We start from the raw sequence: 14,776 nt of genomic DNA on the forward strand, positions 1-14,776 counted from the left end.
GTCGCGGGAGATCTGCTAATTGAAATAGAATTACAGAAAAAAATCACTCTAGTGTTTTTTTCTATTCCAATGCGGGTCGCCTGTTGGGGGGAATGTTTAGTTGAATGGGCCTTTAGTCAGGCGTGAGATCCCTCAAACAAAGCAATCAGCCAGATAAACCATAACTCCCCCCTCAGTTGACATTAGCAAGGGATTAATTTAATAAGCCAAAACTGTAAACTCAAACACACATCCGAACAATATGTCAATCACTTTAAATGACTATATAGTCGGGGCCGCGAACAAAGGGCGGTACTTCCACGGCGCACTCGCACTCGAGGTATAAACGTCCACTTAACTTGAGATCCCTCCATTCGCACAACCTCAACTCGACTCATCACCATCGCGCAAGTATGTTCTATCCTCAAGACTCAATGCTTGTTTACCAGCAACCGTCTTACATGTCGGGCATGCCATTAGCAAGAAGCCCTCAGCACCATAGCCGCTCCACCTCCTTCCTCATCGACGACATCCTCCTAAGGCAGAGGCAGTCGCCTTATCTTCTTCCCCGTCAGCAATGTCCCCAGGAGCCGCATTCCGCAGGGCTCTCACCACCAGTCAGTAGCCCTCTCGGATCGTTCGGAATGCAGTCGATTCTATCTCCACAACACAGTCGCGCCCACCGACCAGACGAGCAAATATACCAAGGTAAATTACGTTCTATCCCATATACCCTTATGATACTTAGTACTCGAAGTGTATTGTACCGATGTCGCACGGAGTTTTCACTCACTTTGCCAACCACTGTGCCCCTTTTACTAGTTTCTAGAGCGTTCAAAATTCCGCGCATTACTAAACTATTGTTAGTGGGGTGTTCTTTCGGCTTTTGCCATAAAAGCCACTTCTTTTCTACTGAAATACAAGTTATACTACAAAAAGGATTTAAGTCATCTCTTTATAGCGAAAGGTTGAACTTTCTTCGTGCTACCGTTCGGTTTTTTCTGTTTGCTTCTTCTTTTAAAAACCTATCTGCGAACTGCGAACTATTAGCTCTAAACTAGTTTTTCTTTTCAAGTCAATCTTCAACTGAGGTTTCGAATTCGATTTTGGTTGGTTAAAGTCATTTATGTGTTGTCTTTAACACGACTAAAATATAAAATTTCTTGCCCAATTTCGCCAATTTTGTTGATATTTCTTTCATACCTCATTGAATAACAAAGCCAAGCATTATGTCGGTTATCAAAAGCGCTAGGGCACGCGAGCTTATAACGAGTTAAAGATTTTACGATAGCGTTAGGAAATAACTTTGCTCATCTTACGAACACATTCGTCACTTCGATAATCGTTGCTCAATTTCCTCGTCTCCTACGAAACAGTGTCTAAATGAACCGAAATTGGCTTTCAATCAGTCATTCTTTTCGTTTGTTATCTGACCATGAAGAAAAAGTATTTCAGAGACTTATAGAAAAACGAATTCTGATGGCAACCAAATGCACACTTCCTTTTCCTTTTTGCTTTCTTTTTGCCGTTTTATATTAACTTCTTTATCTTTTCTTTGGAAGAACACGCAACTATAGATGAAGTTTCTCTTTTTCCCTAAAAACGATTGTCAAAGGTGCGCTTATCAGCCAACATCTTGGGTTTGATTGAATTACTTTAATTTGTTATTTCGGGGCGTTTAGAAATTTCCGGCCACCTAGTTACTATACAACGATTATCGTAATAAACCCGATTTTGTTTTTCGTTTCGTAGACACCATATTGTGAACAATCTTACATCGACTTCCTTAAGAAATGTTGGATTTTCTTTCTAGAGAAAAGTGTACGAAAACTGGTGTATAAAAAAGGTTCTGCTTCAATGAAAAAAATAATATTCGCTTTGACGAGACTTTCAGTGAATGTAATAAAATTGATGCGGGATCGCTGACTATGATTCATCGCTGTTTGTTTTCTCCATTGCCATATTTTCGCAGTTTGCGTTACGTTTTTAGGACAATTCAAACTTAAGTACTTCAGTAAAGTACTAAATGAAAGCACAAAGTGAAGACAAGCGTGATGTTTAGTGTAATTTAATCGCATTTAGCGAGGCCAGGGAGCTGCAGCTGTGTTTGTATGTGATGGGGAATAGTTTGTGCCTGTGTATGCCACTATAGGGCTTTTAGTACCAACATTTACTCTTTGGCTGTAAACTAAACCGTCACTGTACGGAAGTGTTTCGCGTAAATGGCCACCAGAAATGCGGCAAATAACCAATGAACTGCAAATTGTTTCCTCTCAGCTCGTAAATTACCACATTAGAATCAAAAGGGAAAGATCAACGAGTTTGCTTTGAAGAACGTACTTTACATTACACACTTTGTTGCCCCAAAGAAATTTCACTGAGGAAATATTATTCTCCTTTTGAATTTCGAAGTCTCAAAAAACAAAACACTAAGGTCTTTATAGCGGTCTTATGACTCATTTTATTTAAAAAAATTCTTAAGGTGTCATGAGTGCTTGAATAAAAAAGTAGTGGTGGTTCTATTTGTTTCCAGTTTCGTGCTGCGTTTCTTGACGTATTAGAAGTCTGCATTTCCGTGTTACCTTCACCTTCCATTCTCCCCGGCTAATAGCTTACGGAAGACTCGAGATTGACTCAGGAAGAGAGAAAATCCTGTCTGACTATTACACCCTTTGTTCACCATTTCTTTTCCACAAGAAACAACCGGGGAGATTTTAAAAACAAAAATTTTATCAAAACATTATCCATCGGAACTTTTGCTGCTTGAAAGCTGGTATAATTTTGATTATTTTTTTTTTCAATATTTAGCTTTTTTGAATGTTTTGTCAAAATCAAAAACAATAGTCGTGTAAAGGGCGAGTTGCCAGCGCCAACAGACTGTCTGGATTTTGAAGTTCTAAACTCTTAGCGATTCAATTAGTTTTATGGAATCAATTGAATTGTGACAAGCGAAACAGTTTGGGATTCAGTCGCAAGCACTTGTCAATCAAGCAAACACTCCTTTCAGCATTTTTGCTACCTGCGCACTGTGCATTAGCCAATCACAAAGCCAATCACACCACCACCTAAAAGGCGAACCAAGCATGACTTATAATCCCTCTCCTCAGACCCCAGCCCAGAGGTGCTGAACTCGTTACCAGTCTACTTCCGCCTCAAGCCGACAATTCGCACGCCGAGTGGCAGGAGATGTCGAAAATCAAGGACGGTATTTACCGATCTCCAGTTGCGCGTGCTAGAGAAAACGTTCAGCGAACAGAAATACCTGGATACTTCGAGTCGAGCAAAACTTGCACAGACGCTGGGGCTTAATGAAACGCAGGTCAAAACTTGGTTCCAGAACCGCCGTATGAAGTGGAAGAAGGAATCTAACCGAAACAAAAGCGATGCCGAGGAGGCGACAAACTCTACGGAGGGGGAGAGGGAAGAAAGACGTGATTTAGACGGAGAGGAGGCGCATGCCGAAAGTTCGGAAACCGCTGTCTCTGAAGAGCGCAGTGAAACGCCAAAGATAGATTAGGACTATTTTAGGTTTGTGTAAATAGATTATATCCACATATACAACCGTAGATGTCCATTCAGGATTGTGTTCAAAACGAAGTGCGCGGGGCGCTATGCCATATGCCTCGCGACAGCAATTCCCAGTCGTAAGCGACTCAGAAGACAATGATTGGCAACCATATATAAGGGAAGCCATTCACCTGTACAATAAAGCTTTGCACGAGTGTCTCTCCTGATTGATCCACTGGAAACCTTCCCCGTGCAGGCATGATATGCAGATGAGACATTTTTCTTGCAAGCTGTACATATTTTCTTGCTGTTATATGAGAAAGATGTCTCATTTCTAATTGAATGTTTATAGAATGTATAGAAATATTTAGAGTGAAACAGCAGCTATTATTTTGCGTCGTTTGAATGAGTGAAAAATTTATGTTAAAAGTTATGTTTTTTGGTAACTTGTACAATAAGTAAAATTGTGGAACGAGGATGAATGCATATACATATAATCAGGATTTTTATAATAAAAAAAAGTATTGTCAATATATTTGAAATTGATGTATATACCTTTGTAACTACTCTAAGTTCTGACAAGTTAAGAGTCGGATCTAGACTTTCAAAAAGGGAAATGTAATTAAAAGCGGGTGACAAAGCGACATTTTTAATGGAGAGGTCCGTGGCCCCGTGGAAATGGGACCCAAATTCCATTTCATCCAATCTAATGCATTCCTACTTCAAAAGGTCCTGAAACCATCTATTTTTACTACCCTAGGATATGCAAAGTGAAGATGCAGGGTGGTAAACGGTATTTTCGTGAAACGAGATTTGGCCATTTTTCACCCTACGAGAAACGTGATTCAACGACTTTTTCGGTCCGTGAAACGTGAAAAGCCATTTTGCCTGGTCCATGAAACGTGATCCATACCCCCCTTTACCAGGCTGAAGATGAGTGTAGTATACTAAAGGAGTGAGGAGAATCTAAAAAACCCAGAAACCAAGATCATGTATTTCATATCTTAATCAATTAAGAATCCTAAGCATCAGTGTAACAAAATCTCAGTACGGTGTTATTCGCAAACTCAGTTTATATGTTATTTGGCGTGATATTGTAATATTAATTCAAATATTGTACCTTCTCCATATAATATCTAGATTCGCACCTATATCAATGCGCATCCCAGCCTGATTTCTATTCTATGTTTGATTTATTCTAGTATCTCTATCTCAATGGAAATATTTATAACAATTATTGCGGCAAAATTATTTTTGTAACAAGATAATGCGTTTTATCAAGCGGGTAAACCATATAAAATGCAGTTGACAAAGTGAATAAGTATAAAGAGTTCAGGCATTAGCTGTTAATGTACCATTATGTAGATCTGTAAAACACTTTCAAATTGCATCTTTCAAAATGATGTGTCAACATTACCGAATACGGAACTCAAACTTCTAACAAAAAGCAGAAATTAGACGGTAAACACAATTAGTTTATTAGAGAAATGGATGAGGTGGCATGTGTCATGATGTAGACAACTGACTTCCCATAAGTCAAGTGCACAACGAAAGCCGCGCGCGCGTATTCACAAATCCTTGAAACTGTTCGCACGCGAACTGGCTTATCCTTCAAACTGACGCTCGTTTAACATTCTATGATGACAAATAGCGACTTTAGTGAGATGGACTGATGAAGAAGGGTGTTGAATGTTTTAGAGTGTTTGCAGTCTTACTTATAAACGGGAAAAATCTGTAGTTTGTTTCTGTCTTAGGTCGCAGGTATTTCAATAAAGTCGCGGGTGTTTTTAATTGTGACGATGCATAATCTTCTAGACGTTCAAGAAGTTCAGTCGCAGAAATCTTTATTTGACTGCAAGTAGATCGATAATAAACCATTTTATTATCTTTCACTAGCATGAATACCACTATATCGTATGCCAATAGATTTACTCCTTAAAAATCATTTCAAAAAAGTTTTATAAGGCTTTTACAATGGACCGAGAAATTGCCTCGTTATTTCTGAAAATATTGCTAAATCACGATTATTTTTCTTTCATTTCGTGCTCGCTTGGATACCCAGCAGTCTTTGCTCCATCGTTGAGCATGCGCAATAGGTTCCACTGCACAGGGGCAATTCCTACAAGGGGCTGTTCATTTCTCCATGAGCTTGAAGTAAACGGATTACCAAACACAAAAACTCACCCTCCTCAGCCAACTTACCATTGTGTATAGTACGATTTTCCCTAGTATGATTCGAAAACAGTGCGCGCAGTTTTAGTCCTAGATGTTTTTGTGCGCGCATAAAAATATTCAGTTGAAAATATTTCGTTTTTTTTATAATGCGCCAAAACTTAAGATGATATAGTTGAGCCTTTGGTGATTCACCATTTGCTATTCTCTAGGGCCTTTAGTTCATGACGTCATCCACTATGACTTCGATATAATGACGTAAAAATTGTTAGATTTACGTCACAATAAGCCAAAAAAAAACATGGTGGAAGAGTCGTCTGAATTCATTGATCGCTTAAAAAGCATGTTGTCCGGGGCAAAAGGCTCCGTCCGAATATTGTCCCCTAGCGAGACAACAGAAGTGCTGGAAAGCCAGCTTTCTAATGTTACAGATTTCTTGCTCCTGAAGATTTTTCATTTCTTGCCGATTAAGTCGCGCCTATCTCTGAGATGCGTTTGTTGGAAATGGTACCAGCTTCTTTTTGACTTCAGCATCTGGCAAAAGATCAACCTTGGAGATGACCTGGAGTTGCTCTCATCAGGAAGATGCTTTGAATTCTTTACTGAATGGATTTTCTACTTTGGGGCAAGAGTTCAAGAGGTGGATGTTGGCGGAGTTGCGTGGGTGGATGATAGGATGGTAGTTTTAATTGCCCAAAACTGTCCGAATCTGAAGCGTTTGGATCTCAAGGCTTGCTTCAAAGTGACGGACGCAAGTTTAAAGGAAGTCGCCAGATACTGCACAAACTTGGAGTGCATAAATCTTTATTGTACTGCTACCACCGAGAATGGATTCGAGGAGCTAGTACGCAGGTGCAGAAATATCTCAGGAGTTTGCATAGGTAACCAGGGCAACTGCTGTAGCATGCTTCTGACCATCTGTGACTTTAAACGCGGGCTCGTCCGCTTGGCCGTGCACGACACTATCCCTACGGGCACTTGGCACGAAAATGTCAGAGATTCTGTGATACAGCAAGTATCGTGGGTTTGTTTCGATTTGCAGTGCATCCACCTCACTTGGTGTTTCTTTATAACCGATGAGTCCCTCAAGTCGATAGCAAATCAATGCAAATGTCTGAAGACTTTCCGTATAAGGGAATGCCAACAAGTGACAGACCAAGGGCTGAAAGAAATCTTACTAAGCTGCTCCATGTTGAGAACTTTAGAGATAGAAAGACTATACCAAGTATCCGATCTCACAAACCAAAGCATGAATCGGGCAGAGAATCTCCCAAACTTGCAATCGCTTAAAATAACCGACACCCGAATGAATGACGAAACTCTGACGAAGCTCACCGAGCGCTGTCCGAATCTGAGGAGCCTTGTTTTTGGGGAGTTCTACTATCAACCAATGAACTTGACAGGGCAATGTATGTCACATATCGTAGCACACTGCAAGAAGCTCAAATGGCTATCGGTGCTTGTCAGACGCGTACATGACAGCGACTTGTTTGCCATTGCAACACATTCACACGAATTGATTGGTCTGGAACTGGGAGACTGCGGTGGGTGCAGCGACAGGGGTGTGTCGTCCCTATCACGTGGTTGCCCGTACTTGATGAAGCTGGTTCTCAAAGGCTGCGATGATATCAGAGAGCGGATGAGAATAAAAATAAGAAGACGCTTACAGTACTTGACCACGTTCGATGTGCAGTGAAAAGAGGATAGCCAAGTATTGACATTATACTACACAAGATCGACACAAAACAGAATACAAGGTGTATTGAGGCACGGGCCTTTGGGGGACCTGATGCCGGTGACCCGCCCCTCTTATGGTAATACGAGTTAGAATACGACTTCAGAATGAATACAAAGCGCATTCATGCACGTGCCTACTCGGGTTTGCTATGTGCTGTTGATGCGGTGACCCACGCCCCGACTCTCATTGCCGTGGAAGGCTTTGAAATATTGGAGGGGCACAATACAGAAACATTAAGAAAATACTGGGGGCACAGCCACGCCCCTACTGGTCATTTCCTTTTTATTTTTGAAAATATTGGGGGGGCAGGTGCCCCCAGTGCCTCACCCCCCCCCCCCTCCCCCCAACCCCCTGCTACGGCCCTGCTCTTAATAGCCTTAGCCTAAATGAAAAAATGATGTCAAAGTTCAGGCTTGAGAGACGTCCGAATATTAAGCCTGCAGATGCTGTCAACTAGCAGGCTTCACAGCATACCTCCAAACATTAGAAGACATACTAGAATGATAAGTCGGGCTGTCACAGCATACCTCCAAACATTAGAAGACATACTAGAATGATAAGTCGGGCTGTCACAGCATACCTCCAAACATTAGAAGACATACTAGAATGATAAGTCGGGCTGTCACAGCAGAGATCGACTTTAAATAGCATAAGAAATTGTATAGGAATGGCGGCAGAGATCATGCTAAGATGACATCAAAATGTATTATTGAAATCGGGCGCATACCTGGAGGAGGGGGGGGGGGGGGGGGAGTGTGCACGAGGTACGCGTCAACCCCCCTTTGAATTAAGTGCTCGTGAAGATGACGCCAGAACTGGCCAATCTAAAGAAAATAAACATTGTCAATGAAAAATTGCTGTCTTATTTAGCGGTCAATGTTTATTGTCAATTAAAGTTTGCTCGTGTAGACGGCAAGACAACGATTGTGAAAATAAGTATTCTCGGTTCAAGAGTCAAACGAGTTTCAAGCAATTTATAAATGCATGCCCCCCCCCCCCAAGCCCCTACCCCTCCCCCCCCAAAGAAAAAAAGGCGAATCCTGGCTATGCGTTGGCTAATAGGCGAGACCGGCGAGCCGAGGAGAGCTAATGGCATAATCATAAAAATGTAATTATGAGTGATAGCAAAAAAAAAAGAAGTAAAAATGTCCACTGGCCGAGGATCGAACCTACTCCTGGTCAGAAAAAAAAATAGACCATACTTCCAGACATGCGCTGAAACACCGTATGGCAGCATAAAGCTTTACGGATAGGCTAGAGATTTCGGCCCCAGCACAGCTATCTAGCGAACTGTACAACACAAAGGAACCTGAGGTACCCGCGCATTTATGGGGAGGCAATAACCAGGATCCCAGCCCTGTCTTAGTCGGTTACGCCACGCACAGCTCGCTGAGATGTACACTGGAAAATATTGGGCTCTTTTCCGCGCTAGGGTCTCTCGGGAATTGTGATGTCGTTATGGGCACAGCTCGGCACGCTCAGCTAGGTCCATGTTCCATGGCGTGCCTTAGCACGTGCATAATAATAATAATAACTTTATTCCAATAAATACCAATACAGGTATATTAGGATAATATACAAAGTAGGTTGGCTTATATGCTTGAAGGATCATCAAAACATTACTTTCTTTATACATACCTGTCAACATCCGAAAATCTCAAGGCTTATGAAAAATTTTTGAGAAGGTGTGGGATATATTCATTTTTGGGGGGAGGGATGGGTATTGTTGTTTTAAATATCTTAATAGAAAATAGGCAAAATGATGATTTTCTTTAGAATAATTTTTTGGAAGCGATAACAATCGCTAAAAAGCAGGAGATTTGGGCTCACCGCAGGGGAGCGGGAGAATGGGTCCAAAATCTTGAGACTCCTGCCTAGGGAGAGTTGACAGGTATGTCAATAATAATAATAATAATAACTTTATTCCAATAAATACCAATACAGGTATATTAGGATAATATACAAAGTAGGTTGGCTTATATGCCTATCCTCCATTCATAATATTTAATTACATCATCACAAAATTTCAGGACAAGGCTAGTAATGGAGTCATCTGTTAAGCTCATAATATACAAAAAAGGTCTTTTGGCAGAGTTATTGATTGCAAATAGATCATTAAAAAAATACTCGACGTATATCATTGACATAGTCGCATTCCATTAAGGTATGGTACTCATCCCCAACCCTATTTTTTTTCACATTTTACACAAATCCTTAATTCATAAGGTAAATTTTTATAGCGGCCTGTTTCAATTGCTAGTTTGTGTGCCGAGACACGCAATCTAGTCATAGATTGTCGGCGTCTAACATTAGCTTCTGATAAATATTTTTCTAGTTTAAAATTTGTCTTGATCTTGCAATAAGTGCGTAGCTTTCCACTATTTCGATTTTATTGTGCCAGGGTTTTCCAAAATGTTGCATTACTTTTATATAGTACTTTCTTAATATATTTTCCTAGGGTATTAATTTGCTGGCCTTCAATATCTATTTCCTGTAGTGTCTTTAAATCACACCGAGCAAATAGGGAATCGATAAACCTTACAGGGACATTAGATGTTGAAGAAAGGCTGATCTTCGCCGTTTCCCCCACTAAGGTGTTTTCATATATCCTACTTTTTATTCGGCACCAATATTTTGCCACCAGGGAAGAAATTTGTACTATTAGTGGGGCTTTTCCCAGTTCTCTTATATAGTTAAATTTGTAGTTTTTGAGTGGACTCCTAGTATACGCTTGAAAAACTTCAGTTTTAGTTTTTCGAAATCATTGGATACTTTGAAAAATTTAGTCTCAAAAATGTCATACGATGAAGCCATTCCTAAAAGGCATGTACCCCAAATTTCACAACCGTACAGTAATACTGGTACAACGAGTGACGAAAACAATTTCAACAGTACTTGTATTGACACATTTTCAACATTTGACAGACGGTTTAAAATACAGTGGTATACACGTGTGGCTTCGTTGTATAGACTTTTTAGGGGTGTCTACAAAACGAAGACCTAAAACCTAAAACCTAATACCAAAAACCTGTGACCCCAAAAGCTACGACCCCCCAAAAAATTTAGTTATTATTTAGTCTACCTTTTGTTTCCAAAATGTCTACACAGCGCGAAAGGTTCATATGGAATCAGTGATCCTAATGAGGTAATTCAGCAAATTTTGTTGTGCTTTTCATGGAGGAAATATTCTCATGTGCGCGCCAATGTCAATGAACAATTTTAATCGTCGTTTATTATTTGTCCCATTAAAAATTTTAGTTGCACTCATTTTTCAGACATGCTCCTTTGCCCGAAAAATTATCCCAAAAACTCTCCCGGTAACCTAACAGACCCGGCAATTACCGGTTATTTAGAAAAATGCCTCCAGAGAAGTTTTCGAACTCCCTGGCGAGGAAGAGCGTTTATCAAAACAAAGCTTTTGCGTAGCGTGCCGATACGGGTTCCCGACATAATTTCCAAAGTTTATGAATAGATTGGCTAAATAGTTATTGAAATCCTTGTTTTGTCGATGTGTGTAGACAACTTGCACCCCAAAAATTGCTGTGGCATCGACATTTTTCGAAAGAAAGACAAAGAACAAGTAAATAAAGTCTCATTTTGTAAAAAAAAACTTCTAATAATTTCGCAAAGCTGTTTATATTTTTAGGCGCACTGTGACAGCTAAATGGGATAAGCTTGACCCTAAACAGTTCTCTGTATCAGGGAAGTCTACTGTGCTGGCCCTGGTGTATTTTCTCCATTGCATCCTTGAATCGCTTGAAAGAGGCGAAAATTATGTGCGCATATTTTTTGCCGACTTTTCAAAGGGCTTTGACTTAGTCGACCATAACGTCTTAATGTCTGAGCTCGACCTCCTGGGAGTCAACGAGTATCTCCAAAATTGGATTGCTGCCTTTCTCACAGCCCGACCACAGCGCGTCAAAATCAGTGGCCACACCTCATCGCCTGTCGGGAATTAGTCATTAATTTCCTGCAGTACCAGCCCTCGCCAGATAATGCCCTGCAACTCATGGGCTCCGTGATTAAAAGGGTTGAAAGCTACAAAATCCTCGGCGTCCACATTAGCTCAGATCTATCGTGGAATAAGCACGTAGACTATGTAGTTAAGAAGGCAAACAAAAGGCTCTACGCTCTCCGGCTCCTTAAGAAATCTGGAGTACCGGTCCAGGATCTTGTTGCCATCTATTGTGTACTCATTAGATATGTTGTGGAGTACGCAGGTCCAGTATGGGCTAACATAACAGGGTTCCTTGTCGACATTGTTGAGGGCATCCAAAAGAGGGCCCTCCGTATCGTTTTACCCCATCTACGATACAAGGAGGCCTTGGAAGCCAGCGGGCTCCAAAGGCGCGAGCTTTGTATCAGTCTCATGACCTCCGCTAAGGAGCAAGAACCCTTTCGATCTGTAATTACTGGAGGCGTAATTAATAATGTGCATGGATACTCACTAAGATCCGGCAGTATGAATACCTACAAACATATTTCTGTAACTAAACGCTTTGGTGACTTTGTTACTTACCGATTTCTGTAATAGTATAACGCTATATGTGCTGGACCTTTGCCTTAATTCAGTCTGTAATACTGCCATGGCAATTGAATAAAACCCCTATCTATCTATCTATCTATCTGTCTGTCTGTCTGTCTGTCTGTCTGTCTGTCTGTCTGTCTGTCTGTCTGTCTGTCTGTCTGTCTGTCTGTCTGTCTGTCTGTCTGTCTGTCTGTCTGTCTGTCTGTCTGTCTGTCTGTCTGTCTGTCTGTCTGTCTGTCTGTCTGTCTGTCTGTCTGTCTGTCTGTCTGTCTGTCTGTCTGTCTGTCTGTCTGTCTGTCTGTCTGTCTGTCTGTCTGTCTGTCTGTCTGTCTGTCTGTCTGTCTGTCTATCTATGTCAAATCATTTGACAGAGATGAAACCTGATTGGTTGGAAGGAAATCCGATAAAATGATGTAAGCCTTGATTGGACCACTTTTTCCGGGCAGTGGAGTGGTTTTATCTTTGATGAAAACTTTCTACAACTCGACACAACTAGGACATGAAGCGATTTCCCGTATAAAGTTAGCGGGCAATTAAGATTTTGGAAGAAACACCCGAAAAAGTTTACCGGGTGACATTCCGGGTTTCTGAGTTTATCGGCGTTTCAAGAAACGACCACCTGGAAACACAAGTAGATCACTATTTCCCAATTAAAAAAAAACAAATTGAATAAGCTTATTATCTCATAAGGATCACTGATTCCACATGAAACTTCCACGCTGTGTAGCCATTTTGGGAGACAAGGTAGGCTAATTACGGCATGTTTGGGATTCATAGCTTTTGGGGTCGTTGCTTTTGGGGTCGTAGCTTTTGGGGTCACAGGTTTTAGGTTTTAGGTCTTCGTTTTGTAGACACCCGACTTTTTAGGGCACTAAAATTTCCCGAGAAATGAAACTTCAGACCTAGATATGTGTATTCGTCTACACATTCTAATGGCTCTCCACCGTAGTCCCATTTACGTGTTGTAAATTGCCGCCGGTATTGTTGCGGACCAAAAACTAATACTTTAGATTTTTTCATATTTACTGTGAGCTTCCATTTATCTGCGTACATTGTTAGTTTCTGGAGGCAATTTTCTAGACCGGTGGCTGAGTCTGATAGTATAACCAAATCATCAGCATAGAGGAGAAGTTTTGACGTATTATCGAGTTTTACTGGGTCGCACGATGAAGAGAATATTTCTGGAATATCATTGATGAAGATGTTGAAAAGGGTTGGGCTTAAGTGCATATTACATCCTTTGTGCTCAGAGACAACAAAAAAGAAGTAAATTATGCTAAAGACATGCATACATTTAAAGAGACCATGACACGAAAAATACATCAGCTCTATATTAATAGCTACCAGGGGCTCAAAAGTAGGGGCAATCAACTTTCCCACAATCTGGTACTATATAGGTGTCACGGCGTTTCCTAGGATCAGGCTATTTTAAGACGCGCGGATGAGCCAATCAGATGCGACCTTTGTGCTGACGTTTTGGCTGAGCTCAACTGCACGCGCAGTCTCAGACAAAAAGCTATGTTTTCTCTTCGGTACTTTGACTTTTGTTGCTCTCTTCTTTAATATGAATCCAACCCTCCCTACGACTTTGAATCCTAGCTTTAATATTCTTTTAGTAAACAAACAAAACCGACGGACGATGGATAAAAAATATTCTTCCTAACTGCAATTTGCGCGTTCAGCCTCACGTCACTCGCGCGCGCGACCAACGTCAACGTAGCTGATTGGCCCGTTCGTGCGCGCGCGTCTAAAAATAGCCTGATCCTGGGAAACGCCGTGACATTTACATAATACAGATGATTGCCCCTACCAGGGGCTCATAAGTAGGGGCAATCAACTTCCCCACATTCTGGTACTATATAGGTGTCACGGCGTTTCCTAGGATCAGGCTATTTTTAGACGCGCGGATTAGCCAATCAGATGACAGGGCGGAAAAAATTGACTTTGCCTCAAGGAATCCAAAATGGCGGCCGAGAAGGTGGAAAACGACGCTTGCTTTTCGAAGTCTTCCTACGTCGTCAAATGCCTTCTTATCTCTGGATCCTTTTTGTCGCAGAGAAAGAAACATTTAGTTACTAGCCTTGGACTATATATTTCTCCATAAGTGGACTCGACCGTTGTTACGAGGACGTTTTTTCTTGCTCTTGCAAAGCAATAAATTCGGAAATAAGTGATCATTTGTTTCGATCTCGAAATTCTCTCGCTGAGAGGCCATATTATCATTCAAAAGGTGTTTGATACTGCTAGGTATAGTGTAAGAAGTAACATACGAAAGTTTATGTCTTGTTTTTGTTAAATATTTTTATTAAACGAGCTCTTCAAAGCTGGAACTGTGTTTGTATATCAACACCCATTACCTGTCCTGGACTCACTGTACTGATCTGGTAAGAAATTGTGAAAAATATCCATCTAAAAGTATACTAACATAAAAGGCAACCTCAATATGGATGTTAGTGTCTTTTTGTAAATTCTATTTTCATTTAATTCGAAAATTTATACTTGTTATTTATGATCTGTTATGAATAACTTACTTTGTTCAAATTTGACTTTCCAAAAAAAGAGATAATGTGTATTATATTGAGTATCCACTGAAGTGGTCGTTTCTCATGTGAACTCTTGGCTGACCAAAAACTATAATAAGTTTTATAATCATTACAAAAAAGGCAAGGAAGGTATAAAAGCATGCATATAATGTAAGACTTGCCAGCATTACAGTAATGCACTTTCAGTCCTTGTTAATCTTCCCCACAAGAGCTTTTCTGAAAGATTTAATTAAATCTTTCAGAAAAGCTCTTGTGGGGAAGATTATGCTGCCACTCAAACAGTCTGCTATTCCCCTGTAATAACAACAG

General features: G+C 40.7%; 2 protein-coding genes across 2 annotated transcripts; both read left to right on the forward strand.

The window, feature by feature from the left end:
* Positions 1-272: 272 nt before the first annotated feature.
* LOC116603423 (brain-specific homeobox protein homolog) lies at positions 273-4,017 on the forward strand. Its single transcript, XM_032364605.2, has 2 exons — positions 273-687; positions 3,087-4,017. The coding sequence occupies exons 1-2, from the start codon at positions 393-395 to the stop codon at positions 3,494-3,496; spliced, it is 705 nt and encodes a 234-aa protein (XP_032220496.1). The 5' UTR covers positions 273-392; the 3' UTR covers positions 3,497-4,017.
* Positions 4,018-5,959: 1,942 nt separating this feature from the next.
* LOC5519582 (F-box/LRR-repeat protein 7) lies at positions 5,960-7,354 on the forward strand. The gene has a single exon (XM_032364512.2). The coding sequence runs from the start codon at positions 5,960-5,962 to the stop codon at positions 7,352-7,354; it is 1,395 nt and encodes a 464-aa protein (XP_032220403.2).
* The last annotated feature ends 7,422 nt before the right edge of the window (positions 7,355-14,776 follow it).

Source organism: Nematostella vectensis, chromosome 4, assembly GCF_932526225.1.
Source record: "Nematostella vectensis chromosome 4, jaNemVect1.1, whole genome shotgun sequence".
In the NCBI taxonomy this organism is placed as follows: Eukaryota; Metazoa; Cnidaria; class Anthozoa; order Actiniaria; family Edwardsiidae; genus Nematostella; species Nematostella vectensis.